This window comes from Genypterus blacodes, unplaced genomic scaffold (assembly GCF_046128005.1).
Source record: "Genypterus blacodes isolate CSIRO-AG114 ecotype Tasmania unplaced genomic scaffold, CSIRO-AGI_Gbla_v1 ptg000438l_1, whole genome shotgun sequence".
NCBI lineage: Eukaryota > Metazoa > Chordata > Actinopteri > Ophidiiformes > Ophidiidae > Genypterus > Genypterus blacodes.
Genome location: NW_027467208.1, coordinates 887,331 through 913,573, shown reverse-complemented (window position 1 = coordinate 913,573; position 26,243 = coordinate 887,331). Strand labels below are relative to the sequence as shown.

Here is a 26,243-nt window from a genome sequence, read left to right as displayed (position 1 = left end):
GCTCTTCATACTGCAGTGCGTAGTTATTTGACTCCGTAAATAACTACGCACTGCACTGTGTGAAGGATTATTTGAATTTCATTAATAGAATCGGTTTTGTGTATTCCATGTATTAACAAACACGTAGTGTGTGTGTTTTGACACTAGATGACAGCACCGCACAGTCCTAGTTACAAAGTGCCGTTTCTAATTAGCTGATTGGCTGCAGCTGTTTGATTGAGCCACACAGGTGCCCCTGATTAGAGTCACGTGATCAAGAGAGGGCGGGACCATTTTCGTCACCAGGGGAGTTAACGAAAAAATAAACAAATGTTAACACACAAAGCTAAACATTTATATGCATACACACATACAAACCACCAATGTACAACTCACTAAGCTGTGATATAATGTGTAACATATTGACACACAGGCAGGAGACCGACCCAGTGGAACAGAACCCTATTAGAACCTGTGTTTGGTTCCAGCCCTACCCAGAGTGCAGTAATGGAAATAAGCAGAAGAGGAAAGGAGGAAATTCCCCCTGCTTACTACAGAAGAACAAACACACCCTTTATCACAAATGTGAGTAAACTTGGCTCAGCCACATTCTTTGTCTTTTTTCTATTTTAAGACCTATTTGAGTGATCACAGAGCATTTTGTCTCTAAAGTTTTGAGGATTAAAAAAAAACAACAATTGTTTGTTATTGCATGGCTGTTGGTTGGGGGTGAATCAAACACCGGACAAACACACACACACACACACACACGCACACGCACACGCACACGCACACACACCAGGGTTGGCCCTAAGTAAGTTTAATCATTTTAGGATCATTTCCACTTACAGTAGGACCGAGGCATGGTGACAAGGTTATTAAGACAAACATGCAAAGAAAAACCTATTGTGTTCATTCATTCAAGGCCAAGGCCGCCTTGTCTGATGTGACCTTTGACCTTCCGTTTGACCACACGACTTGATTTTGGGAAGCAGGGGGTACCGACATAATGAAACACGGGAATGTTAAGTGAGCTCACGACACACATGATCAGTCACACAGAGGTGGAAGCACTCCTTCTTTCTCACATATTCTTTGATGAAGTACTACACAGGATCTGTCCTTCCAAACCTTCTCCCCCATCCATGCACAGTCCTCTCCTTTAGGATCTTCAACTTTCCAGTCATCTGGTTCGCCTGGACCCCAAAAGCTCAAGCTGAAACACGTAGACTCATCAGCACATCACCAAGACAGGACATGTTCAGTCAATCTGCTTCAAGAGGAAGCTGGTTTGCTGAAGTCCCACCTCTTGTTCAGTGGTGAGCCGTCCACCCACAACCACTTCTCCTCTGACCTCGAAATCTGTCAGTCCAATCCAGAACATGCCGGTTGTCTCTTTCAACATTTTCTCCAGAAATGTCTCAACAACAACAACAAAGAAGTCTTGATAAAGGACATGTCAGAAGTACAAGTTTGATTCAACTACATTTATGTGATCTTATAGTTATTTTGCAGGTTTATGGTCAAACAGAGACAAAATCATTGCTTCCCTACTTCTGTCCCTTCTTTGTCCTTATTTACCACCTCCTGTGGACTGGCTGGGAGCTGCAGGATGCTCCTCTTCAAATTCACTTTTATAATAGGTTTTTATTGTTGTATTTTTTCAAAAACTGGAATATTTTAAGTGTTTTAAGTGTCTTACCTTCCAAAGTTCGCTCCTTCTGTTTCTTAGTTTTCCTTCATTTCTTATGCTTGAAACAAGTACTTGGCGCTTCATCTACTGCAGCACACACAGTGTATTGTGGAGCTTTGTTCTGTGTTGTTACCTGTTCCTCCACACTGGTGATCTTCACCAGGTCTCCTCCTGCACGCTGACATGCAGCTCTGCTCTCAGTCCAGTTCAGCTTTTTGGTGGAGAAGAAATAGCTATTTCTGCCATCAGTCTCCCAGCCGTCTGTGATTGTCATGCATGCCTCACCTTTCAAGAGAGGAAAGCAAACAGTCAACTCGGGTCAAACACATGTGTTAACCCTGTGTGACTCGCAGACTGAAGCCTTTTCATTATATCAAACTCACCGGTGATTGCCTCATATTCAGCTCTCAAACTTTGGAGGCTTTTCTTCAGATGGATGGTATAAACTGAAAGAAAGATGGTTACAATAGTTCATGTTTAAATGTCAACACATTACTCTGAAGCCACTAATAGTCATAATGTTAATGTTAACCCAATTTCCAAACTTATCTTGGTTGTCTGAAGACCAGACGGCTCTGCTTGTACGTCTGATAGCTTATTTATGATTCTCACTGATTTCCAAAAGTGAAGATAGAATATTTAGGAACATCACTCACTCAAAACACCGACAACAGCACCTGCCAAGAGAGCACAGAGCACCACCAAGGCCACCGTGACCTTTGACCTCCAATTTGCCCCCACCGCTCGGTTTGCTACAACTGTGGAACAATTAGAAATCAGTCACGATGTTTACATTCACACTGTACACAATTGTGATAAAGGCACTTGTAAACATCCATATTTAACTCAATATCTGTAGCTTGTGAGCCAGTAGTGGTCGCCATAATTGATATTTTTAATTTTTTGGTAAATTTACTAACCCGCTAGCTTATTTGGAAATAAAAGAGGAAATTCCAGTTGAAAATTCAGAGAGATGGATATGAGACTCACCATAGTTTATGTACACACTGTCCTCCTCATTAGTTATCCCCATGACTGAGTTTGTGAGAGCTGTGACACACATTGGTAACACACTTCCTTATACAGATATTAGTCAGTTCTGTGTGACTTTTCTAAAGCAAGAAGTAAAGCATGTAGAGCATGCTTCCTTTTCTTGAAACGCTGGTTTTATTATCAAATTTCACATGTTTAAAGATTGGATGAAGGTCATAAATTACTAAATAAATAACAGGGTTTAGGTTAGGACAACCCTAATAAAAATAAATAAAAACAAGCTGATTAAGTGACATTTAACACTTTTTTATTGTCATAAAGTAGACCCGACATGCAAAAGGCAAAAGCAGAACTGGGAGCATAAACATGTGCAGGGCGTGACCAGTTTATGATTACCAATGGAAGCTGAAGTTCACTGGGCAGAACGTTCTACGGCCGCACTCTAATAAGGAGACCAGAGAGAAAACAGTCAGCATACTATATGTTGTTATTTATGCTTATTGTTATTCAAGCAGAGAAAACATTCACAGTCATTACTCTACCTGACTGGTTAATTTCAAAGCATCTCTCATTGAACACTCACTGTTGGGCTCTCCATCGGCCCAGTTCTGATGATAAAACCCTAGACCATACCCAGAATCCAGTAAAGGTTCCTCCCTTGATTCCATTAATTCTTAAGCAGAGATGTCTCTTCTGTGGCCATGTGCTCTTTTTAGGTGTTCAAGCTTCACTGCACCCCTCCAGAGGGCATCGCTTACACACAAACACACACACACGCAAACAATTCACTACGCATTATTTACATTCTTATTGAAGAAAACATGATCTGGTGAATTCCCTGTAATAACCAAGAAGTAGTGTGTGTGTGTGTGTTTCACAACTAGATAGTAGCACTTCACTGTCCTCAGGGCAATGGCCGCAGAGTGCAGTTTCTCATTAGTCGATTGGCTGCAGCTGTCAGTACGATCCACAACTTGTCCCCTTCAAACAAAGAGTGCAACACTCTAGTATAGTGTTATGTTAAGTTATAGTAAGTTTGTTTTGGAATATTTCTACTTTTGGTGAACTTTTTCTATCTGTTTGTATAGTTAATTTGAGATTAGAATTTTGTAATCAACAACAGATTAAGTCAGAAAATATCACAAAAGTGGTGGATAAAGTAATTTCAAGTTAAATCATTTTCTTGTTCCTTTCTGTGGGACTTTGACGTTATTCCACTCACATTTCAGTGTTTGTCTTGAAATATTACAACTTTATTCTCTGAACATTTGGATTTTGACCTTTTCTTTCTGCTATCTTGTATGAAACAAGCTTCCTTATAGAGAGATTCTTATTAGTTATTATTATTATTCTTCTGCAAAATATGTGTTCTCATTTATTTATAGGACTTCTGTTTTCTCAGGCAAGACACTGAAATGGTGTGAATGTTTAACAGAGGAAGTAACGAGGTCATGGTTTGTATTGCTTTATTAAACATACTTAAAGAGTAAGTTAGAAAAACATTTCAATCTTGTTGTAAATGATTATTTCACTACAGAGAATAATGAATTTAACAGAACACCAACACAAATACTGTTATGATGTCCAAAACCTCCAATTCAATCGATGTTTACGTCACATGTGGATTTGAGAATGAATTACAGGGAGCAAAACTGAGCTTCATCACGCAAAAAGGTCTCGTCTAACATTTCTTCTTGGCAGCAGCTGTTTTCAGTCATAAAATCACATCACTTTGTTTGTCATCGCTGTGCATGTTATACCAAGAATGTTAAGGACTGGGACAAGTGTGAGCCGCACATACACCTTCGTGCGTTTCTTTCTCACATATGCTTTTGTGCGGACTTTCACAGGATTTATCAAACCAAGACTTCTGATCAATCGCTCCTTCTCTCTCCCCCATTCTCACACAGTCCTCTCCTGCACAATTTTCTCCTTTATGGTCGTCCGGTCCGTCCCCGCTCCAAAACGCCCACCTAAAACATGTAGAATGACATTAACACACCACCAACACGGAACAGATTCAGTGACTGTACTTGAATTAAGTGTCTTTACCAGGTGTTCAGTAATGAACCGTCCACCCACAACCATGTTCCCTCTTTCCTGGAGTCGGTCAGTCCGATCCAGAACTTGTCTTCATCAAACATCATTTTTGTTTTAAATTTTTCCTCCAGGAATTTCTCAAAAGCAAGAAAGGAAATCATGATACAGGACATGACATCACTGTGTCAAAGACCAGAAGTGGAAGAACCAAACTACATTTACTCATGAACAACACATCACATTCAAAAATGACTTCCTAGAAGTAAAATTCCTCCTTTGGGAAAAAAGTCATTCAGCAGCTCTGAATTCATTTAATTGAAGTGTCATGTGGCACTGCGACGTTATTGACGGTTTCAACTTTTTTCATGCAGTATTACAACTGAATTCATGTAACCTGCTTGTGTTTATGATTTGTTGACGTTTTCCACCACAGGGAAGCAAAGATGGAGCTCATTTAAACTCTAACACAGACGGTGTATGGTTGAGCCTTGTGCAGTGCTGTTACCTGTTCATCCCTGCTGTCGATCTTCACCAGGTCTCCTCCTGCACGCAGACATGCAATCCTGCTCTCACGCCAGGTTAGACTATTGTTGGAAAAATAATAGCAGTTTTTTCCAGATAGCTCCCATTTGTCTTCACCTTCCATATATTCCTCACCTTTGAAGAGAGTAAAGCAAACAATGGTTTCAGGCAGAAAAAAGTTCACTTCCTGAAAATGAATTTACTGCATGTTGCATGTAACAATTGGTTGTTGGTACAATTATTCAACTAGTATACTAGAGGGAAATGTAAAAGTAAATCATCACTGTTGAAAAAAGTGAAACACTTCTTGTATATTAAATGTCTCAATAGAGTCAAAACATCTGAACAGAAATACTGTAACCTGTACAGGTGAGTTTTGTTTGGTTCAGAGCCAAATATGACACATTTTATGTGATATGAAACATGGACTGAACACAGTTTAAACACAGACTTACTGGCGATGTTTTCATATTTGTCTGTCAGCAGTTGGAGACTTCTCTTGGTTTGCACGTTGTCATAACCTGAAAGAAAGAATAACTTCTCTTATTGAATCCGTCAGTGGTTGATACGGATGTAGAACCAAAAAGAGGAAGAGACAACCATCCAAATGAAAAATACAAAAATAACGACCAATTTTGAAAACATGATCATAATATCATTTTATCCTTTGTTTCTGATCATTGATCTTGATTTGATTTCTCACTCATTTCCAAGTTCAAGTTCGTACTCACACAGAAGGACAAGAAGAACAGCAGCAGCGGCCAGGAGAGCACAGAGCACCATCAAGGCCACTTTCTCTGATGTGACCTTTGACCCTCCATTTGACTCCACTTTGGAAGTAGGGGTGCCACTTGCTGACCATTCTGAAACTCCAGTCAGGATGTCTGGTTATGGTTACCACAGCGTTTATAGGGTGAACAAATGGCTATGCCTACTTCTTCCCCTCTTTACACAACTCTGTTTCAAACTTCAGCAGTTTGTTTTAATACATTTTGTGTCGATCGAGCAATCTAAGTGTAACTAACTTAACTCTGTGCGAGCTCACCACATTAGGGCTTTCTTTCAAGGATCAGCGTTACATGTGTTGACAGTTCACCAACGTGTTTACCATTACATCACAGGTTGTTACCTACCACAGTCATTATCCTGAGTTTTCAAGAACCAGACTTCAGTGAGAGTGTCGTCATTTGATGTAGAAGCGGCTGCTGAAACACAAACTTCAATGTACGATTTGTGATGAAGAATCTGATTTTGCAATGATCAAATGGTCTGTCAGATAATCGAGAGAGAAAGGTGGTCACAATATTTCATACATAGATAGATGGATAGATATTTCTGACTCACCACCGCCAGCGTTCCTTTTCCTCATGACTGAGTTTGTGAGATCTGACATGAGCGTGTTTAAAAATCTTCCTCCCTGACACAGAGACCAACAAGATTCTTATCAGTCATGTTCTGCAAAATATGTGTTTTATAGGGCTTCCGTTTTCTCAGACAAGGCACTGAAAGGGTGTGAAGTATATGCTAAATGATGCATTTCGTTGTATTCTCATGTACAATGACAATAAAAGCTACTCTATTCTATGCTATTCTAACCTCAGTTGGATGGTTTAACAGAGGAAGTCACGAGGTCATATTTAACGTTGCTTTATCAAACATATTTTAAAAGGAAGTTAGAAAAGTATTTCTATCTTCATGTAATTCATTTTTTCACTTCAGAGAATAATGAATTACCCTGGAGTGGAACTTGATTAACTCACCAAATATCATCAGAACACAAATACTGTTACGCTTTTTAATGATCTTGATTGTAAATGATGACATTTAGATTCAGCACAGAGGAAACGTGAGTGAACCTTCAGTGGGTTTAATGTGTGTCTGATGAAGATGATGGCCGGGCCAGAGGGCTCAGGAGAGCTAACGGCATTAGCATGGTGTGAGCTAAAGCTAGTGCAAATGAACCCGTCACACCATGTGGCTGCATTAATGAGAATCATAACATGATAATTAATAACACAACTCAACAAGCTCATCAAGAGATACAAACATTTTAATATTGTCATGAAACAGACAGGACAAGCAGTATGCAGGCGCAAACCTCAAACAAAGGCCAAAGCAGAAGTGTGTGTGTCTGGAGTCCAGCTATACACAAGCAGGTGCGAATGATTAAAGACTAAAACCTGCAATTCAATCAATGTTTACAGGGGAGAAAAACTGAGCTTCATCACACAAAAAGGTCTCGTCTAACATTTCTTCTTGGCAGCAGCTGTTTTCAGTCATAAAACTACGTAACTTGGTTTGTCATCGCTGTGTTTGCAGGTTGTACCAAGAATATTAAGGACGCCGAGGACTGGGACAAGTGTGAGCCGCACATACACCTTCGTGCGTTTCTTTCTCACATATGCTTTTGTGCGGACTTTCACAGGATTTATCAAACCAAGACTTCTGATCGGTCGTTCCTTCTCTCTCCCCCATCCTCACGCAGTCCTCTCCTGCACAATTTTCTCCTTGATAGTTGTCCGGCTCTTTCCCGTTCCAAAACTCCCACCTAAAACATGTAGAATGACATTAACACACCACCAACACGGAACAGATTCAGTGACTATACTTGAATTAAGTGTCTTTACCTGGTGTACAGTGGTGAACCGTCCACCCACAACCATGTTCCCTCTTCCCTGGAGTCGGTCAGTCCGATCCAGAACTTGTCTTCACCAAACATCATTTTTGTTTTCAATTTTTCCTCCAGGAATTTCTCAAAAGCAAGAAAGGAAATCATGATACAGGACATGACATCACTGTGTCAAAGACCAGAAGTGGAAGAACCAAACTACATTTACTCATGAACAACACATCACATTCAAAAATGACTTCCTGAAAAGTAAAATTCCTCCTTTGGGAAAAAAGTCATTCAGCAGCTCTGAATTCATTTAATTGAAGTGTCATGTGGCACTGCGACGTTATTGACGGTTTCAACTTTTTTCATGCAGTATTACAACTGAATTCATGTAACCTGCTTGTGTTTATGATTTGTTGACGTTTTCCACCACAGGGAAGCAAAGATGGAGCTCATTTAAACTCTAACACAGACGGTGTATGGTTGAGCCTTGTGCAGTGCTGTTACCTGTTCAATCGTGCTGTCGATCTTCACCAGGTCTCCTCCTGCACGCAGACATGCAATCCTGCTCTCACGCCAGGTTAGACTATTGTTGGAAAAATAATAGCAGTTTTTTCCATAAAGCTCCCATTTGTCTTCACCTTCCATATATTCCTCACCTTTGAAGAGAGTAAAGCAAACAATGGTTTCAGGCAGAAAAAAGTTCACTTCCTGAAAATGAATTTACTGCATGTTGCATGTAACAATTGGTTGTTGGTACAATTATTCAACTAGTATACTAGAGGGAAATGTAAAAGTAAATCATCACTGTTGAAAAAAGTGAAACACTTCTTGTATATTAAATGTCTCAATAGAGTCAAAACATCTGAACAGAAATACTGTAACCTGTACAGGTGAGTTTTGTTTGGTTCAGAGCCAAATATGACACATTTTATGTGATATGAAACATGGACTGAACACAGTTTAAACACAGACTTACTGGCGATGTTTTCATATTTGTCTGTCAGCAGTTGGAGACTTCTCTTGGTTTGCACGTTGTCATAACCTGAAAGAAAGAATAACTTCTCTTATTGAATCCGTCAGTGGTTGATACGGATGTAGAACCAAAAAGAGGAAGAGACAACCATCCAAATGAAAAATACAAAAATAACGACCAATTTTGAAAACATGATCATAATATCATTTTATCCTTTGTTTCTGATCATTGATCTTGATTTGATTTCTCACTCATTTCCAAGTTCAAGTTCGTACTCACACAGAAGGGCAAGAAGAACAGCAGCAGCGGCCAGGAGAGCACAGAGCACCATCAAGGCCACTTTCTCTGATGTGACCTTTGACCCTCCATTTGACTCCACTTTGGAAGTAGGGGTGCCACTTGCTGACCATTCTGAAACTCCAGTCAGGATGTCTGGTTATGGTTACCACAGCGTTTATAGGGTGAACAAATGGCTATGCCTACTTCTTCCCCTCTTTACACAACTCTGTTTCAAACTTCAGCAGTTTGTTTTAATACATTTTGTGTCGATCGAGCAATCTAAGTGTAACTAACTTAACTCTGTGCGAGCTCACCACATTAGGTCTTTCTTTCAAGGATCAGCGTTACATGTGTTGACAGTTCACCAACGTGTTTACCATTACATCACAGGTTGTTACCTACCACAGTCATTATCCTGAGTTTTCAAGAACCAGACTTCAGTGAGAGTGTCGTCATTTGATGTAGAAGCGGCTGCTGAAACACAAACTTCAATGTACGATTTGTGATGAAGAATCTAATTTTGCAATGATCAAATGGTCTGTCAGATAATCGAGAGAGAAAGGTGGTCACAATATTTCATACATAGATAGATGGATAGATATTTCTGACTCACCACCGCCAGCGTTCCTTTTCCTCATGACTGAGTTTGTGAGATCTGACATGAGCGTGTTTAAAAATCTTCCTCCCTGACACAGAGACCAACAAGATTCTTATCAGTCATGTTCTGCAAAATATGTGTTTTATAGGGCTTCCGTTTTCTCAGACAAGGCACTGAAAGGGTGTGAAGTATATGCTAAATGATGCATTTCGTTGTATTCTCATGTACAATGACAATAAAAGCTACTCTATTCTATGCTATTCTAACCTCAGTTGGATGGTTTAACAGAGGAAGTCACGAGGTCATATTTAACGTTGCTTTATCAAACATATTTTAAAAGGAAGTTAGAAAAGTATTTCTATCTTCATGTAATTCATTTTTTCACTTCAGAGAATAATGAATTACCCTGGAGTGGAACTTGATTAACTCACCAAATATCATCAGAACACAAATACTGTTACGCTTTTTAATGATCTTGATTGTAAATGATGACATTTAGATTCAGCACAGAGGAAACGTGAGTGAACCTTCAGTGGGTTTAATGTGTGTCTGATGAAGATGATGGCCGGGCCAGAGGGCTCAGGAGAGCTAACGGCATTAGCATGGTGTGAGCTAAAGCTAGTGCAAATGAACCCGTCACACCATGTGGCTGCATTAATGAGAATCATAACATGATAATTAATAACACAACTCAACAAGCTCATCAAGAGATACAAACATTTTAATATTGTCATGAAACAGACAGGACAAGCAGTATGCAGGCGCAAACCTCAAACAAAGGCCAAAGCAGAAGTGTGTGTGTCTGGAGTCCAGCTATACACAAGCAGGTGCGAATGATTAAAGACTAAAACCTGCAATTCAATCAATGTTTACAGGGGAGAAAAACTGAGCTTCATCACACAAAAAGGTCTCGTCTAACATTTCTTCTTGGCAGCAGCTGTTTTCAGTCATAAAACTACGTAACTTGGTTTGTCATCGCTGTGTTTGCAGGTTGTACCAAGAATATTAAGGACGCCGAGGACTGGGACAAGTGTGAGCCGCACATACACCTTCGTGCGTTTCTTTCTCACATATGCTTTTGTGCGGACTTTCACAGGATTTATCAAACCAAGACTTCTGATCGGTCGTTCCTTCTCTCTCCCCCATCCTCACGCAGTCCTCTCCTGCACAATTTTCTCCTTGATAGTTGTCCGGCTCTTTCCCGTTCCAAAACTCCCACCTAAAACATGTAGAATGACATTAACACACCACCAACACGGAACAGATTCAGTGACTATACTTGAATTAAGTGTCTTTACCTGGTGTACAGTGGTGAACCGTCCACCCACAACCATGTTCCCTCTTTCCTGGAGTCGGTCAGTCCGATCCAGAACTTGTCTTCACCAAACATCATTTTTGTTTTCAATTTTTCCTCCAGGAATTTCTCAAAAGCAAGAAAGGAAATCATGATACAGGACATGACATCACTGTGTCAAAGACCAGAAGTGGAAGAACCAAACTACATTTACTCATGAACAACACATCACATTCAAAAATGACTTCCTGAAAAGTAAAATTCCTCCTTTGGGAAAAAAGTCATTCAGCAGCTCTGAATTAATTTAATTGAAGTGTCATGTGGCACTGCGACGTTATTGACGGTTTCAACTTTTTTCATGCAGTATTACAACTGAATTCATGTAACCTGCTTGTGTTTATGATTTGTTGACGTTTTCCACCACAGGGAAGCAAAGATGGAGCTCATTTAAACTCTAACACAGACGGTGTATGGTTGAGCCTTGTGCAGTGCTGTTACCTGTTCAATCGTGCTGTCGATCTTCACCAGGTCTCCTCCTGCACGCAGACATGCAATCCTGCTCTCACGCCAGGTTAGACTATTGTTGGAAAAATAATAGCAGTTTTTTCCATAAAGCTCCCATTTGTCTTCACCTTCCATATATTCCTCACCTTTGAAGAGAGTAAAGCAAACAATGGTTTCAGGCAGAAAAAAGTTCACTTCCTGAAAATGAATTTACTGCATGTTGCATGTAACAATTGGTTGTTGGTACAATTATTCAACTAGTATACTAGAGGGAAATGTAAAAGTAAATCATCACTGTTGAAAAAAGTGAAACACTTCTTGTATATTAAATGTCTCAATAGAGTCAAAACATCTGAACAGAAATACTGTAACCTGTACAGGTGAGTTTTGTTTGGTTCAGAGCCAAATATGACACATTTTATGTGATATGAAACATGGACTGAACACAGTTTAAACACAGACTTACTGGCGATGTTTTCATATTTGTCTGTCAGCAGTTGGAGACTTCTCTTGGTTTGCACGTTGTCATAACCTGAAAGAAAGAATAACTTCTCTTATTGAATCCGTCAGTGGTTGATACGGATGTAGAACCAAAAAGAGGAAGAGACAACCATCCAAATGAAAAATACAAAAATAACGACCAATTTTGAAAACATGATCATAATATCATTTTATCCTTTGTTTCTGATCATTGATCTTGATTTGATTTCTCACTCATTTCCAAGTTCAAGTTCGTACTCACACAGAAGGGCAAGAAGAACAGCAGCAGCGGCCAGGAGAGCACAGAGCACCATCAAGGCCACTTTCTCTGATGTGACCTTTGACCCTCCATTTGACTCCACTTTGGAAGTAGGGGTGCCACTTGCTGACCATTCTGAAACTCCAGTCAGGATGTCTGGTTATGGTTACCACAGCGTTTATAGGGTGAACAAATGGCTATGCCTACTTCTTCCCCTCTTTACACAACTCTGTTTCAAACTTCAGCAGTTTGTTTTAATACATTTTGTGTCGATCGAGCAATCTAAGTGTAACTAACTTAACTCTGTGCGAGCTCACCACATTAGGTCTTTCTTTCAAGGATCAGCGTTACATGTGTTGACAGTTCACCAACGTGTTTACCATTACATCACAGGTTGTTACCTACCACAGTCATTATCCTGAGTTTTCAAGAACCAGACTTCAGTGAGAGTGTCGTCATTTGATGTAGAAGCGGCTGCTGAAACACAAACTTCAATGTACGATTTGTGATGAAGAATCTAATTTTGCAATGATCAAATGGTCTGTCAGATAATCGAGAGAGAAAGGTGGTCACAATATTTCATACATAGATAGATGGATAGATATTTCTGACTCACCACCGCCAGCGTTCCTTTTCCTCATGACTGAGTTTGTGAGATCTGACATGAGCGTGTTTAAAAATCTTCCTCCCTGACACAGAGACCAACAAGATTCTTATCAGTCATGTTCTGCAAAATATGTGTTTTATAGGGCTTCCGTTTTCTCAGACAAGGCACTGAAAGGGTGTGAAGTATATGCTAAATGATGCATTTCGTTGTATTCTCATGTACAATGACAATAAAAGCTACTCTATTCTATTCTATTCTAACCTCAGTTGGATGGTTTAACAGAGGAAGTCACGAGGTCATATTTAACGTTGCTTTATCAAACATATTTTAAAAGGAAGTTAGAAAAGTATTTCTATCTTCATGTAATTCATTTTTTCACTTCAGAGAATAATGAATTACCCTGGAGTGGAACTTGATTAACTCACCAAATATCATCAGAACACAAATACTGTTACGCTTTTTAATGATCTTGATTGTAAATGATGAAATTTAGATTCAGCACAGAGGAAACGTGAGTGAACCTTCAGTGGGTTTAATGTGTGTCTGATGAAGATGATGGCCGGGCCAGAGGGCTCAGGAGAGCTAACGGCATTCGCATTGGTGTGAGCTAAAGCTAGTGCAAATGAACCCGTCACACCATGTGGCTGCATTAATGAGAATCATAACATGATAATTAATAACACAACTCAACAAGCTCATCAAGAGATACAAACATTTTAATATTGTCATGAAACAGACAGGACAAGCAGTATGCAGGCGCAAACCTCAAACAAAGGCCAAAGCAGAAGTGTGTGTGTGTGGAGTCCAGCTATACACAAGCAGGTGCGAATGATTAAAGACTAAAACCTGCAATTCAATCAATGTTTACAGGGGAGAAAAACTGAGCTTCATCACACAAAAAGGTCTCGTCTAACATTTCTTCTTGGCAGCAGCTGTTTTCAGTCATAAAACTACGTAACTTGGTTTGTCATCGCTGTGTTTGCAGGTTGTACCAAGAATATTAAGGACGCCGAGGACTGGGACAAGTGTGAGCCGCACATCCACCTTCGTGCGTTTCTTTCTCACATATGCTTTTGTGCGGACTTTCACAGGATTTATCAAACCAAGACTTCTGATCGGACGTTCCTTCTCTCTCCCCCATCCTCGCACAGTCCTCTCCTGCACAATTTTCTCCTTCATGGTTGTCCGGCTCTTTCCCGTTCCAAAACCTCAACCTAAAACATGTAGAATGACATTAACACACCACCAACACGGAACAGATTCAGTGACTATACTTGAATTAAGTGTCTTTACCTGGTGTTCAGTGGTGAACCGTCCACCCACAACCATGTTCCCTCTTCCCTGGAGTCGGTCAGTCCGATCCAGAACTTGTCTTCACCAAACATCATTTTTGTTTTCAATTTTTCCTCCAGGAATTTCTCAAAAGCAAGAAAGGAAATCATGATACAGGACATGACATCACTGTGTCAAAGACCAGAAGTGGAAGAACCAAACTACATTTACTCATGAACAACACATCACATTCAAAAATGACTTCCTGAAAAGTAAAATTCCTCCTTTGGGAAAAAAGTCATTCAGCAGCTCTGAATTCATTTAATTGAAGTGTCATGTGGCACTGCGACGTTATTGACGGTTTCAACTTTTTTCATGCAGTATTACAACTGAATTCATGTAACCTGCTTGTGTTTATGATTTGTTGACGTTTTCCACCACAGGGAAGCAAAGATGGAGCTCATTTAAACTCTAACACAGACGGTGTATGGTTGAGCCTTGTGCAGTGCTGTTACCTGTTCATCCCTGCTGTCGATCTTCACCAGGTCTCCTCCTGCACGCAGACATGCAATCCTGCTCTCATGCCAGGTTAGACTATTGTTGGAAAAATAATAGCAGTTTTTTCCAGATAGCTCCCATTTGTCTTCACCTTCCATATATTCCTCACCTTTGAAGAGAGTAAAGCAAACAATGGTTTCAGGCAGAAAAAAGTTCACTTCCTGAAAATGAATTTACTGCATGTTGCATGTAACAATTGGTTGTTGGTACAATTATTCAACTAGTATACTAGAGGGAAATGTAAAAGTAAATCATCACTGTTGAAAAAAGTGAAACACTTCTTGTATATTAAATGTCTCAATAGAGTCAAAACATCTGAACAGAAATACTGTAACCTGTACAGGTGAGTTTTGTTTGGTTCAGAGCCAAATATGACACATTTTATGTGATATGAAACATGGACTGAACACAGTTTAAACACAGACTTACTGGCGATGTTTTCATATTTGTCTGTCAGCAGTTGGAGACTTCTCTTGGTTTGCACGTTGTCATAACCTGAAAGAAAGAATAACTTCTCTTATTGAATCCGTCAGTGGTTGATACGGATGTAGAACCAAAAAGAGGAAGAGACAACCATCCAAATGAAAAATACAAAAATAACGACCAATTTTGAAAACATGATCATAATATCATTTTATCCTTTGTTTCTGATCATTGATCTTGATTTGATTTCTCACTCATTTCCAAGTTCAAGTTCGTACTCACACAGAAGGACAAGAAGAACAGCAGCAGCGGCCAGGAGAGCACAGAGCACCATCAAGGCCACTTTCTCTGATGTGACCTTTGACCCTCCATTTGACTCCACTTTGGAAGTAGGGGTGCCACTTGCTGACCATTCTGAAACTCCAGTCAGGATGTCTGGTTATGGTTACCACAGCGTTTATAGGGTGAACAAATGGCTATGCCTACTTCTTCCCCTCTTTACACAACTCTGTTTCAAACTTCAGCAGTTTGTTTTAATACATTTTGTGTCGATCGAGCAATCTAAGTGTAACTAACTTAACTCTGTGCGAGCTCACCACATTAGGTCTTTCTTTCAAGGATCAGCGTTACATGTGTTGACAGTTCACCAACGTGTTTACCATTACATCACAGGTTGTTACCTACCACAGTCATTATCCTGAGTTTTCAAGAACCAGACTTCAGTGAGAGTGTCGTCATTTGATGTAGAAGCGGCTGCTGAAACACAAACTTCAATGTACGATTTGTGATGAAGAATCTAATTTTGCAATGATCAAATGGTCTGTCAGATAATCGAGAGAGAAAGGTGGTCACAATATTTCATACATAGATAGATGGATAGATATTTCTGACTCACCACCGCCAGCGTTCCTTTTCCTCATGACTGAGTTTGTGAGATCTGACATGAGCGTGTTTAAAAATCTTCCTCCCTGACACAGAGACCAACAAGATTCTTATCAGTCATGTTCTGCAAAATATGTGTTTTATAGGGCTTCCGTTTTCTCAGACAAGGCACTGAAAGGGTGTGAAGTATATGCTAAATGATGCATTTCGTTGTATTCTCATGTACAATGACAATAAAAGCTACTCTATTCTATTCTATTCTAACCTCAGTTGGATGGTTTAACAGAGGAAGTCACGAGGTCATATTTAACGTTGCTTTATCAAACATATTTTAAAAGGAAGTTAGAAAAGTATTTCTATCTTCATGTAATTCATTTTTTCACTTCAGAGAATAATGAATTACCCTGGAGTGGAACTTGATTAACTCACCAAATATCATCAGAACACAAATACTGTTACGCTTTTTAATGATCTTGATTGTAAATGATGAAATTTAGATTCAGCACAGAGGAAACGTGAGTGAACCTTCAGTGGGTTTAATGTGTGTCTGATGAAGATGATGGCCGGGCCAGAGGGCTCAGGAGAGCTAACGGCATTCGCATTGGTGTGAGCTAAAGCTAGTGCAAATGAACCCGTCACACCATGTGGCTGCATTAATGAGAATCATAACATGATAATTAATAACACAACTCAACAAGCTCATCAAGAGATACAAACATTTTAATATTGTCATGAAACAGACAGGACAAGCAGTATGCAGGCGCAAACCTCAAACAAAGGCCAAAGCAGAAGTGTGTGTGTGTGGAGTCCAGCTATACACAAGCAGGTGCGAATGATTAAAGACTAAAACCTGCAATTCAATCAATGTTTACAGGGGAGAAAAACTGAGCTTCATCACACAAAAAGGTCTCGTCTAACATTTCTTCTTGGCAGCAGCTGTTTTCAGTCATAAAACTACGTAACTTGGTTTGTCATCGCTGTGTTTGCAGGTTGTACTCAGAATATTAAGGACGCCGAGGACTGGGACAAGTGTGAGCCGCACATACACCTTCGTGCGTTTCTTTCTCACATATGCTTTTGTGCGGACTTTCACAGGATTTATCAAACCAAGACTTCTGATCGGTCGTTCCTTCTCTCTCCCCCATCCTCACGCAGTCCTCTCCTGCACAATTTTCTCCTTCATGGTTGTCCGGCTCTTTCCCGCTCCAAAACCTCAACCTAAAACATGTAGAATGACATTAACACACCACCAACACGGAACAGATTCAGTGACTATACTTGAATTAAGTGTCTTTACCAGGTGTTCAGTGATGAACCGTCCACCCACAACCAGGTTCCCTCTTTCCTGGAGTCGGTCAGTCCAATCCAGAACTTGTCTTCATCAAACATCATTTTTGTTTTCAATTTTTCCTCCAGGAATTTCTCAAAAGCAAGAAAGGAAATCATGATACAGGACATGACATCACTGTGTCAAAGACCAGAAGTGGAAGAACCAAACTACATTTACTCATGAACAACACATCACATTAAAAAATGACTTCCTGAAAAGTAAAATTCCTCCTTTGGGAAAAAAGTCATTCAGCAGCTCTGAATTCATTTAATTGAAGTGTCATGTGGCACTGCGACGTTATTGACGGTTTCAACTTTTTTCATGCAGTATTACAACTGAATTCATGTAACCTGCTTGTGTTTATGATTTGTTGACGTTTTCCACCACAGGGAAGCAAAGATGGAGCTCATTTAAACTCTAACACAGACGGTGTATGGTTGAGCCTTGTGCAGTGCTGTTACCTGTTCATCCCTGCTGTCGATCTTCACCAGGTCTCCTCCTGCACGCAGACATGCAATCCTGCTCTCACGCCAGGTTAGACTATTGTTGGAAAAATAATAGCAGTTTTTTCCAGATAGCTCCCATTTGTCTTCACCTTCCATATATTCCTCACCTTTGAAGAGAGTAAAGCAAACAATGGTTTCAGGCAGAAAAAAGTTCACTTCCTGAAAATGAATTTACTGCATGTTGCATGTAACAATTGGTTGTTGGTACAATTATTCAATTAGTATACTAGAGGGAAATGTAAAAGTAATTCATCACTGTTGAAAGAAGTGAAACACTTCTTGTATATCAAATGTCTCAATAGAGTCAAAACATCTGAACAGAAATACTGTAACCTGTACAGGTGAGTTTTGTTTGGTCCAGAGCCAAATATGACACATTTTATGTGATATGAAACATGGACTGAACACAGTTTAAACACAGACTTACTGGTGATGTTTTCATATTTATCTGTCAGCAGTTGGAGACTTCTCTTGGTTTGCACGTTGTCATAACCTGAAAGAAAGAAAGAGGGAAACACAAATGGAACCAGCCTGACTGATGTTAAAACCATTTGCATCATGCCAAAGAAGAAACATCCGTCACTGTCGGGAACGCCATGCAAAGCGCCAGAGATTGACACGAGCAAAGGAATATCCACAAAAATCGGGTAACAGTTAACTACAATTAACATTTCACTTTGATACGAATGGCACCACCCTTACACCCCCACAATGACATCATGAAAGAAAGGAAGAATGAATGTGAATCTGTCAGTGGTTAATAAGACCGCCAAAAAGAGGAAGAGACAACTCTCCACTTCACAAAATACAAAAATAATGAACATTTCTGAAAACACAGATCATAATACAATTAGCTTTTTAGCAGCAGTGCATTTAAGTTCATACTCACACACAAGGCAAAGACCAACAACAGCAGCTGCCAGGAGAATACAGAGCACAATCAAGGGCACTTTTGCCGATGTGACCTTCGACCCTCCATTTGACCCCACTTGGGAAACAGGGACCCCACCGGCTGACAGGTCTGAAAGAGAGATATCAGTTAAACGCCAGTCGTGATGTCAGATTACAACAGTGTCAGTGAGGGTGAACAAATGGCTGACTTCCTAATTTCCACCTCTTATTCTTCCCCTCTTTACATAACTCTGAAAAGTGTGTGTCGATGGAGCAAAGTTACTGTAACTGTATTCGAACACACCACATTAGGTCTTTAGGTTTACCAGCGTGTTAACCATTATATCACCAGTTATTACCCACCAGAATTGTTATGCTGAGGTTTCAAGATCTGGACTTCAGAGTAAGTCGTGTCATTTGATGGGGAAGCAGCTGCTGCAACACAAATCTCACCGTGAGATTGGACTTGTGAGCGTCAAATATTTCAAATTTGACTTTGTAAGTCAATCAAGAGACATGAAGGTCACAATATCTGATCAGATGAGATAGATAGAAATATAGATCTGTTTTTGACTCACCCTCTGCATTCTTAAGGTCCCTGAACCTAACATCAGAGTACACGACTCCATCAGCCGCAGTCATTTTTCATGGGAACTATAGCAGTTGTCTTATGTGGGGACAGGAAAGAAGCTGTCAACTGCCTGACACACAGAGGGGCAGGACTGCTGCTGCAGCTTGTGGTTGTCTTTTTAATATGTTTATCACTTCCTGTTTTCAGGCAAGATGCTGACTCTTTGTATCAGTCAATATTTTAACTTTATTCAAAAAAGCTAATTGTAACACGTACTCATTCCAAATACATGATCAAGTTTATAAACAGAGTCAAGGTCAAAATAAATACACATTTTCCCAATAACTTTTGTATTTTTATCCATTCAACCTCTTTCATCTGAATTTGCCCTTTTAGAGTTCGTAAAACAACTTTAACATCCCGGACGTTGCATTCATGAATGACATAATTTAAACCAATCAGTGCTGCGTAAAAGCGATTGGCGGCTCTGTCAACAAATCAAATGCGCGAACTCTGAGCAGGGGGCGTGAGCTCCTGCTGATAGCAAAAAGGAGGCAGTGGTGCTTCCTTTCCGGGCCAAGTTGGCTGAGCTGTCAGCAGGACCAGACAGACAGACTTAATTATTAAAGTTTCTGCTCCACTCCAGACATGGCTCCCAGCGCGCAGCTCAAGGAGGCAGTAGCCGAAGTACACGAGGGAATCCGAGCTATCTTGCTCGGACCGCCCGGGGCCGGCAAGGGGACTCAGGTGAGGCGGAGATAACCGGCTAGCGTTAGCATCAGTTAGCCTGGAAAAGCAATAGGCGCGTGGACGGCACAGTCCTCGCGCCCCACGTCAAACGCTAAAGCCAGTGCTAAAGCTAAGCTAACATACCTGTGCGCACACCTGGGTCAACAATTAGGAACATATGCTCATTTACGCTCCGGCTGATTAGTTGCTGCTTTGTGCTACATTGATGTGAATCCATCACTTTTTCATGAAGTGTGTTATTACAGTAACCTTGGTAACTGTTCTGCAGTGCTTAATATCTCATTGTAGATTATTATTGTCTTATTTATCCGTTCATAACATCAACTAAGTGTTGAATTTACCATATTGTAAAGTACTGAGGGATTATTGAACTTGACATTGCATACATTTGTAATTGTCATCCCAGTGTCTTCACTCAATTATTTCAGAGACGCATGATCAATGTGGAAGAGATTATTGTCTCTCTCAGACACAGACACACACACACTATACATAAAGTGGCAACATTGCAGGCAGTGAACTGTGTTTGAGCTTTAACATGTGACATTAAAGTACTTTGAAGAATGAAAGAAGTCATTTTTTCCTTTTTTTCATAGGAGATGCAGCTGTCCTATATTTTGTTGGTTTTTTTTATTTTATTTTTTATTTTTACATAACTTTGCTCTTACTTACAAACTGCTGGACTAGATTTGATATTGGTGTCAAAAAAAGCCTTTATTTATCACAAAATAGAGTCACGGTGACCTTGTTCAGTGTGTTCACCCCGAAAACTCCACACACACATTTCAGACTTGAACTTGTAATCAGCTTTGTAATCATTTGTTCTGTGTGAAGCTCTGGATGTTTGCCCAGGAAAGGTTGATTGTTGTAGATTTGTACTTTAGTTCCATAAAAGAGTAAATGGCTCTGTTTTAACAGATGAAGCCAAATGCAAAATTAATAGAAGTTCCTCCGTTGTGCAACATGTGTTTTAGTTGTTAAACTCGTTACATTTGTCTTTTCCCTGAGCTGAACATGTTAACTTAGTCAAAAACCAGCTGAGTAAACTGAACATGCTGGAAAAGTTTGTTTGTTTCAGTTATGATACTTGAGGCTCAGTCAAATATGCTCCATTGTCTCTGAGTGCTCACCTGCACTGAAGCTTGAACAACTGGTGTGTGTGTGTGTGTGTGTGTGTGTGTGTGTGTGTGTGTGAGCTGCAGATTCAAATGGATGAGCAGTAGAAACCTGATCAATCATATTGTTTTGTATTGTTTCAGTGCATGGAGCCATTCTGTTAGACTGAAGTTTGCTCTAAGTCATGGTTTCATTCCCCCCCTCCTCTCTGCAGGCCCCCCGGCTAGCGGAGCAGTACTGTGTTTGCCACCTGGCCACCGGAGACATGCTGAGGGCCATGGTGGCTTCAGGCTCTGAACTTGGCAAGAGGCTCAAGGAGACCATGGACGCCGGCAAGCTGGTGAGATTTAGGCTCCGACTTCAATTACAGTACAACAGGAAAGACTGAAGCGCATCAACACGTCTCAGTTTCAGACATGCTGTCGTCCCGTGGATCCTGGAGTTATTTCTGTTTATTTTGTTTGCGTGCAGGTCAGTGATGAGATGGTGGTGGAGCTCATAGAGAAGAACCTGGACACGCCTCCCTGCAGGAAAGGCTTCCTATTGGACGGATTCCCCCGCACAGTCAAACAGGCGGAGATGGTGAGGATTAAACGATGAAGAGTAAAACCACCTGACTTTCTCTATAAGGCCGTAGTGGAATGTCTCTGTGTGAGATTGATTTGGCAACAAAACAGAGTAAGGGGACAAATCGGAACGAGTTGATTAAAAAAGAATAAATACCAATAAATTGATCCATTTGATTACATTTTGTGCATCCAATGAAGATGTTTAAGCTTTTACTGAAAATGAACAAGAGCAAGATGAAGATGGTGAGTGAGGTCTGCCTGGGCAAGCCACCGCCCGTCAGTAGATAGCTGCCATATTTACTCCCTGTGCTCCTTTCTTCCAGCTGGATGACTTGTTGGATAAGAGACAAGAGACGTTGGACTCCGTCATCGAGTTTGCCGTCGACGACTCCCTGCTGGTGCGCCGGATCTGTGGGAGGTAGGAAGCAACGAGAGAGGGAATGAATAAGAGAAGACCAGAGAGAAGGCTTTAGGAGAGGATCGTTTCAGATTCATGTGAAGAGAGAGGAAAGATGTGGAGCGTGCGATTATCATTGATGTGAAGGTCAAAGGTTGAAGACTTTAGTGGGTCCCTTCCTGCTGAGATGTGTTGTATGAAGACACAAAACCATCCCAGCTGCTCAGTGTGACGTTGAGCTGCCATGGTCACTCGTTTGTGTATCTCGAAAAACGATACACATGTAAAACATTCGATGAAGTGTAGATGTTGGAACTGTTGACAGTTTATTGACATTGCAGCTTGGAAAGTCAAGATCTGGAGCATCAATCCCATGAGTCAGAGGTTTGATGTTTCAGTCTTATATTTTGATTGATACAGTTTGGGAACGTGTTAGTTTGTGCTTTCTGTCGTGTGCTGATATTTTTCCTTTTCACTCCCTGAACACAAAATGGTTTACAAATACTTTTTCTAAACCATTTAATATCAAATGCTGTGTTTTAAAAATGGGCCACTTTTCCAGAGTGCTGGTCCACAGAGGGACATAATGCTCTATCAGAGCCTCGTGGCAAGGCTGTAGGATTCGTGCGACGTGAACTCTTTTATTACGTTTGTTATTGCTCTTAGAAATAAGCAGGCTGTTATCTGGACGCCTGGCTGAATAGAAAAGCCCTCTTTGTGTCTGTGGGAGTCCTTTTGTGAGGACGAGGCTGCCCGCAGACTTTTCAAGCCTAACTAGGACGAGGGCAGCATCTGGGCCATGAGCGAGGCCGTTATGTAGTCAGTGACTCACTGTGTCTGTGTGACCCTCATCCTTCCTCTTTCTCACTCCTTCACTTTCATGTCCTTTCTCTCCTTGTCCTGTACTTTGACGCGGCACCGTCTCCCCAGACTGATCCATCAACCAAGCGGCCGCTCCTACCATGAGGAATTCAACCCCCCCAAGGAGCCGATGAAAGATGATGTAAGTGGTTTCTACATCAACCCACTTAGCACTGAAGCTGAGCTCAACATCATTCTTTGATTCCTCTGCATAACCCCTGACCTTACACAGAGCTGTACTGTGTGGCTGCACACCAGATCAGAGACAGTTGGGACTTTGGGTGGGATGGATGATTGTTCTTTATTGGACAGTAAATGACTATTTGCCCTCCAGTCGTCATGTGAAAGTGTCTCCTTAATGCAGGCTTACAGACTCTCCTGATGATGTCATGGAGGCTACTACGTCTCTCACCGTTGATACCTGTATTAGACGATGTTTCTGAGTAAACGGCTCTGTAGTTCCTGCTGCTCTTGTTCTGTTGACACAACAGAAGAGATAGATTTCAGTTTGATTAGGTTGCACAATAAAAGCCAGGATTGGACGAGCGACAGGAAACAAACTCCTGCTGTGATTTTAGACCTGAATGAACAAAGTGTACGTTTTGTTTAGCGTCTGCGTTTCTTCTTCCCTGCCCCCAGGTGACGGGCGAGCCCCTCATCCGCCGCAGCGACGACAATGAAACGACACTGCGCTCCCGTCTGGACGCCTACCACCGGCAGACGGTCCCTCTTGTGCAGTACTACAGCGCCAAGGGGCTGCACGCCGCCGTCAACGCCGCCCAGAGCCCCAGCGTCGTGTTCGCGTCCATCGTCGCCGCTTTCTCCGCCACCATGGAAACCCCCGCACGTGCCTCCGCCTGTAAAGACCAAGTGTTCTTCATTTAAAATCCTTTTCTTTCTCCCCGTTTCCCCTCCACCTTCACACCTATGCCCTTTAGAGTAGAACATGAGTCACAGTGCCAACAAAGCACGTGTCACTTTGAGACTCTTCAAGAAAACACGTCTGCCTCCATCATCACTAACACAAACAAAGCTTGTCGTTTGTCGTTCACAACTACAGAAGTGAGATTGAATTGTTTGACTTTTAGCCGAACAGAACGGCTCACATTTCCAGGGATGCTTTCCTCTGGAACGTGTTTGGATGTATTGATTTCTTAACCCTATCGTTTGTCTTGACTCTAGACGGCCTTGGGTCACTCATTTAACCGACGTGACTCTCATGCACTCCTGCTGTGTTCCTTCCTCCTTTAGCGCCCTCAAGTCACAAATGAATAGAAAATCCCTGATGGTTTGCAGCCTAACAGCAAAACCTACATCTCCCGTCCCCATCGCAGGTTTCACTCCTGCCGACGGTGCAGAAGGTCGTTGATTCAGTTACTGTGTCCCCTTGCATCATGCGGTTGACATCTTTCACCTCCTCACCCAGGAGCACCTTCCTTGTTTTTATCCTCATCCCTTTTTGTCTGACACTGTAGCCTGCTGCCTCCTCTCCTCCTGGCTACTGGTCAGAGTATTCCTCCTCTGCTCCTCTCCTCTTCTTCCTCACCCTCTTGACCCGACGTCTGGCCTCATCTCAGACTGATGGGATTATAGAGACTACACTGACTAAGCATGCCATTGTTATGTCAGATCTATAGGTTCTTTACTGTGACACAGACTGTACAGTATTTTCTGCAGTCCTGAACGCTTCAGTGATGTGATGTGACTCAGCGCCGCTCGATACCATCTGTGCTTTAATGTTTACTACAGTTTAGTAGCGATGTGCCGTTATCACCTCACATCAGGCAATGCATGCGTCTCTCCATCCCTCTTTTCTTTTTATTAGACCAAATAGATTTGACTGTGATGAATGTGTAGTCAGACCTGTAGCTCATAGCACTTTAGAGCATGATGGGATGCACCGCTGATCTGTGGGATCTGTAAAACAACGAAACACAGCAATATATTTTAAACTTAGTGTGCCACTTAGAAACAACCGCTGTTGATCAGTCGCATTTCAGCTGCTGAAGTTTGCTCGTGTGAAGTTCCTAACTGCCTCATACAGCAAGTGACTCTGATAAGATGAGAGAGATGAGCAGGGACTGAACTTAAAGTCCTTTTAAAATCATGTGGAGGGTACAAACACACAGAAAACAAATAATTACCCTTTGCTAAAGTGAATGTTACCCCAATTCTGATTGGCTGCTTTGAGATCCACTCCACCTTCCAGTGCAGACTTGACTGCGTTGGCTGGCGGCTCAGTGGTCACTGGGCCACATGCTGCACGCTATCTTCAACAGCAGAAGTGATCCTGACCTGATCAATGACAGCCATTCAGTTTACAAAGAAGGTCAGAGCTGTAATGAAAGGAGGTACTGCAGAATACAAACGTGTGTGAGAAAATGTGTACCAGAGGAGAGAGGAAATATTTTAAGCAAGCTATTAGGAACCATATTAGCAAACTTCTATGCTGTTGAAGTGACCTTGATGAAGACGTTGCTGTTGTTGCCTTATTATAGATGTAACTGTCAAGTGTAGACTCATTTATGTCTCTGGATCAGGATCCCTCTGTCGCATGCGTCTGTTGTGATGTCTTCAGAGTTTTTCAGACGGTTGAACCTCGGGTCGCTCAGCAGGAGCACGGACGTCACCGCATCAGAGATGGTGTGAATCCGATCAGAGACGAGACGGAGGAAACATCCCTCTGACAAACGCTTTGAATTCTGACCTTTGTCGCTCCCTAAGCCTCCCTGCTGCCTCGGCTCGTTTTAACTTCACTTTTGAAAGCTGTGAATGTTGTCGGGTTCGGTTCAAGGTTCATGTAGCTGAGGGTGAACTTGAACTGACTGACTGACTTATAATGCAATTGGATGCTGACACTGTAATGGCACTTAATGACTTAAAATGATGTAATGTTGCTGACTATTTGTTGTCTTTTCATTTTCAGCTATTTCACGACCATCTGTTAATTGTTGTGTCTTTGTAACTCACCCAAGCCTTCTCCCCCTTCCTCTCCCTTTGTGTTTCAGCTGGTTGAAGCTCGTGCTGCAGCCTGGTGAAGGAATGCGGGCTGAGAAAAGAGCTCAGGTGGGAGGACCGGAGGACTGGATGGATGTAGGAGGGAGTTTAACTTAAATTCTTTGTCGTTCTGCTGAGCTCCGGCAAAGAACGAACAAAGCTGTGGGTCAATATTCCTCATTTCCCCCCTACGAATAAAACTCGTGCTTTTCTACTATGACATTTTGTAAAGTTTTCATTCTCACTTTGCAGCTCAGACGTTTAGGTGAATGAGATGCATGA

The 26,243-nt window shown here is 41.3% G+C and overlaps 7 protein-coding genes across 25 annotated transcripts; 1 reads left to right on the top strand and 6 right to left on the bottom strand.

The window, feature by feature from the left end:
• Positions 1-1,028: 1,028 nt before the first annotated feature.
• Positions 1,029-2,762, bottom strand: LOC142989780 (low affinity immunoglobulin epsilon Fc receptor-like). The gene is made up of 6 exons (XM_076139467.1): positions 2,663-2,762; positions 2,329-2,430; positions 2,056-2,118; positions 1,806-1,957; positions 1,286-1,399; positions 1,029-1,195 (listed from the first exon to the last, which is right to left on the bottom strand). Exons 1-6 carry the CDS (start codon positions 2,733-2,735, stop codon positions 1,163-1,165), a joined length of 537 nt encoding a protein of 178 aa, XP_075995582.1. The 5' UTR covers positions 2,736-2,762; the 3' UTR covers positions 1,029-1,162.
• A 1,357-nt stretch (positions 2,763-4,119) lies between these two features.
• On the bottom strand, positions 4,120-6,660 carry LOC142989778 (uncharacterized). 7 transcript variants are annotated; one of them, XM_076139465.1, is made up of 8 exons: positions 6,572-6,660; positions 6,361-6,432; positions 5,959-6,111; positions 5,683-5,748; positions 5,345-5,362; positions 5,211-5,248; positions 4,718-4,842; positions 4,120-4,638 (listed from the first exon to the last, which is right to left on the bottom strand). In XM_076139465.1, exons 1-8 carry the CDS (start codon positions 6,618-6,620, stop codon positions 4,434-4,436), a joined length of 726 nt encoding a protein of 241 aa, XP_075995580.1. In that variant the 5' UTR covers positions 6,621-6,660; the 3' UTR covers positions 4,120-4,433. The 7 variants fall into 7 exon arrangements, with proteins under 7 accessions (XP_075995580.1, XP_075995573.1, XP_075995575.1 ...); XM_076139458.1 differs by having other exon boundaries at positions 5,211-5,362; XM_076139460.1 differs by having other exon boundaries at positions 5,211-5,362; positions 5,959-6,096.
• Positions 6,661-7,259: 599 nt separating this feature from the next.
• On the bottom strand, positions 7,260-9,798 carry LOC142989779 (uncharacterized). The gene is made up of 7 exons (XM_076139466.1): positions 9,710-9,798; positions 9,499-9,567; positions 9,097-9,228; positions 8,821-8,886; positions 8,349-8,500; positions 7,855-7,979; positions 7,260-7,775 (listed from the first exon to the last, which is right to left on the bottom strand). Exons 1-7 carry the CDS (start codon positions 9,756-9,758, stop codon positions 7,562-7,564), a joined length of 807 nt encoding a protein of 268 aa, XP_075995581.1. The 5' UTR covers positions 9,759-9,798; the 3' UTR covers positions 7,260-7,561.
• Positions 9,799-10,397: 599 nt separating this feature from the next.
• Positions 10,398-12,936, bottom strand: LOC142989774 (uncharacterized). Of its 4 annotated transcripts, none has more exons than XM_076139447.1 (7): positions 12,848-12,936; positions 12,637-12,708; positions 12,235-12,372; positions 11,959-12,024; positions 11,487-11,638; positions 10,993-11,117; positions 10,398-10,913 (listed from the first exon to the last, which is right to left on the bottom strand). In XM_076139447.1, exons 1-7 carry the CDS (start codon positions 12,894-12,896, stop codon positions 10,700-10,702), a joined length of 816 nt encoding a protein of 271 aa, XP_075995562.1. In that variant the 5' UTR covers positions 12,897-12,936; the 3' UTR covers positions 10,398-10,699. The 4 variants fall into 4 exon arrangements, with proteins under 4 accessions (XP_075995562.1, XP_075995564.1, XP_075995563.1 ...); XM_076139449.1 differs by having other exon boundaries at positions 12,235-12,366; XM_076139448.1 differs by having other exon boundaries at positions 12,637-12,705.
• A 600-nt stretch (positions 12,937-13,536) lies between these two features.
• On the bottom strand, positions 13,537-16,075 carry LOC142989776 (uncharacterized). 7 transcript variants are annotated; one of them, XM_076139451.1, is made up of 7 exons: positions 15,987-16,075; positions 15,776-15,847; positions 15,374-15,526; positions 15,098-15,163; positions 14,626-14,777; positions 14,132-14,256; positions 13,537-14,052 (listed from the first exon to the last, which is right to left on the bottom strand). In XM_076139451.1, exons 1-7 carry the CDS (start codon positions 16,033-16,035, stop codon positions 13,839-13,841), a joined length of 831 nt encoding a protein of 276 aa, XP_075995566.1. In that variant the 5' UTR covers positions 16,036-16,075; the 3' UTR covers positions 13,537-13,838. The 7 variants fall into 7 exon arrangements, with proteins under 7 accessions (XP_075995566.1, XP_075995568.1, XP_075995569.1 ...); XM_076139453.1 differs by having other exon boundaries at positions 13,537-14,046; XM_076139454.1 differs by having other exon boundaries at positions 15,374-15,511.
• A 600-nt stretch (positions 16,076-16,675) lies between these two features.
• LOC142989527 (C-type lectin domain family 4 member E-like) lies at positions 16,676-19,453 on the bottom strand. Of its 4 annotated transcripts, XM_076139062.1 has the most exons (8): positions 19,279-19,453; positions 19,064-19,135; positions 18,699-18,830; positions 18,237-18,302; positions 17,899-17,916; positions 17,765-17,802; positions 17,271-17,395; positions 16,676-17,191 (listed from the first exon to the last, which is right to left on the bottom strand). In XM_076139062.1, exons 1-8 carry the CDS (start codon positions 19,340-19,342, stop codon positions 16,978-16,980), a joined length of 729 nt encoding a protein of 242 aa, XP_075995177.1. In that variant the 5' UTR covers positions 19,343-19,453; the 3' UTR covers positions 16,676-16,977. The 4 variants fall into 4 exon arrangements, with proteins under 4 accessions (XP_075995177.1, XP_075995173.1, XP_075995176.1 ...); XM_076139058.1 differs by having other exon boundaries at positions 17,765-17,916; XM_076139061.1 differs by having other exon boundaries at positions 16,676-17,185; positions 17,765-17,916.
• A 366-nt stretch (positions 19,454-19,819) lies between these two features.
• On the top strand, positions 19,820-26,181 carry ak2 (adenylate kinase 2). Its single transcript, XM_076139572.1, has 7 exons — positions 19,820-20,018; positions 21,352-21,477; positions 21,609-21,719; positions 22,030-22,124; positions 23,034-23,106; positions 23,604-23,823; positions 25,973-26,181. The coding sequence occupies exons 1-7, from the start codon at positions 19,920-19,922 to the stop codon at positions 25,978-25,980; spliced, it is 732 nt and encodes a 243-aa protein (XP_075995687.1). The 5' UTR covers positions 19,820-19,919; the 3' UTR covers positions 25,981-26,181.
• The last annotated feature ends 62 nt before the right edge of the window (positions 26,182-26,243 follow it).

Bases quoted from the DNA above. Each gene is read 5' to 3' on its own strand.
- LOC142989776 (XM_076139451.1), bottom strand. From the start codon at position 16,035: ATGTCAGATCTCACAAACTCAGTCATGAGGAAAAGGAACGCTGGCGGT. The intron at 14,778-15,097 runs GTAAGTCTGTGT...CTCTCTTCAAAG, and splicing joins CAAATATGAAAACATCGCCA to GTGAGGAATATATGGAAGGT. The intron at 14,257-14,625 runs GTAACAGCACTG...CTTGCTTTTGAG, and splicing joins TCGACAGCAGGGATGAACAG to AAATTCCTGGAGGAAAAATT.
- LOC142989778 (XM_076139458.1), bottom strand. From the start codon at position 6,620: ATGTCAGATCTCACAAACTCAGTCATGAGGAAAAGGAACGCTGGCGGT. The intron at 6,112-6,360 runs GTAGGTAACAAC...AACCATAACCAG, and splicing joins AACTCAGGATAATGACTGTG to ACATCCTGACTGGAGTTTCA. The intron at 5,749-5,958 runs GTGAGTACGAAC...TCTTTCTTTCAG, and splicing joins TGTTCTTCTTGTCCTTCTGT to GTTATGACAACGTGCAAACC.
- LOC142989780 (XM_076139467.1), bottom strand. From the start codon at position 2,735: ATGTGTGTCACAGCTCTCACAAACTCAGTCATGGGGATAACTAATGAG. The intron at 1,400-1,805 runs GTAACAACACAG...GTTGTTGTTGAG, and splicing joins TCACCAGTGTGGAGGAACAG to ACATTTCTGGAGAAAATGTT. The intron at 1,196-1,285 runs GTGGGACTTCAG...TACGTGTTTCAG, and splicing joins GGCTCACCACTGAACAAGAG to CTTGAGCTTTTGGGGTCCAG.
- LOC142989774 (XM_076139447.1), bottom strand. From the start codon at position 12,896: ATGTCAGATCTCACAAACTCAGTCATGAGGAAAAGGAACGCTGGCGGT. The intron at 12,025-12,234 runs GTGAGTACGAAC...TCTTTCTTTCAG, and splicing joins TGTTCTTCTTGCCCTTCTGT to GTTATGACAACGTGCAAACC. The intron at 10,914-10,992 runs GTAAAGACACTT...TACATGTTTTAG, and splicing joins GGTTCACCACTGTACACCAG to GTGGGAGTTTTGGAACGGGA.
- LOC142989779 (XM_076139466.1), bottom strand. From the start codon at position 9,758: ATGTCAGATCTCACAAACTCAGTCATGAGGAAAAGGAACGCTGGCGGT. The intron at 9,229-9,498 runs GTAGGTAACAAC...CTGGAGTTTCAG, and splicing joins AACTCAGGATAATGACTGTG to AATGGTCAGCAAGTGGCACC. The intron at 7,980-8,348 runs GTAACAGCACTG...CTTGCTTTTGAG, and splicing joins TCGACAGCACGATTGAACAG to AAATTCCTGGAGGAAAAATT.
- LOC142989527 (XM_076139058.1), bottom strand. From the start codon at position 19,342: ATGACTGCGGCTGATGGAGTCGTGTACTCTGATGTTAGGTTCAGGGAC. The intron at 19,136-19,278 runs GTGAGTCAAAAA...TTTGTGTTGCAG, and splicing joins GGACCTTAAGAATGCAGAGG to CAGCTGCTTCCCCATCAAAT. The intron at 17,396-17,764 runs GTAACAGCACTG...CTTGCTTTTGAG, and splicing joins TCGACAGCAGGGATGAACAG to AAATTCCTGGAGGAAAAATT.
- ak2 (XM_076139572.1), top strand. From the start codon at position 19,920: ATGGCTCCCAGCGCGCAGCTCAAGGAGGCAGTAGCCGAAGTACACGAG. The intron at 20,019-21,351 runs GTGAGGCGGAGA...TCCTCTCTGCAG, and splicing joins GGGCCGGCAAGGGGACTCAG to GCCCCCCGGCTAGCGGAGCA. The intron at 23,107-23,603 runs GTAAGTGGTTTC...CCCTGCCCCCAG, and splicing joins AGGAGCCGATGAAAGATGAT to GTGACGGGCGAGCCCCTCAT.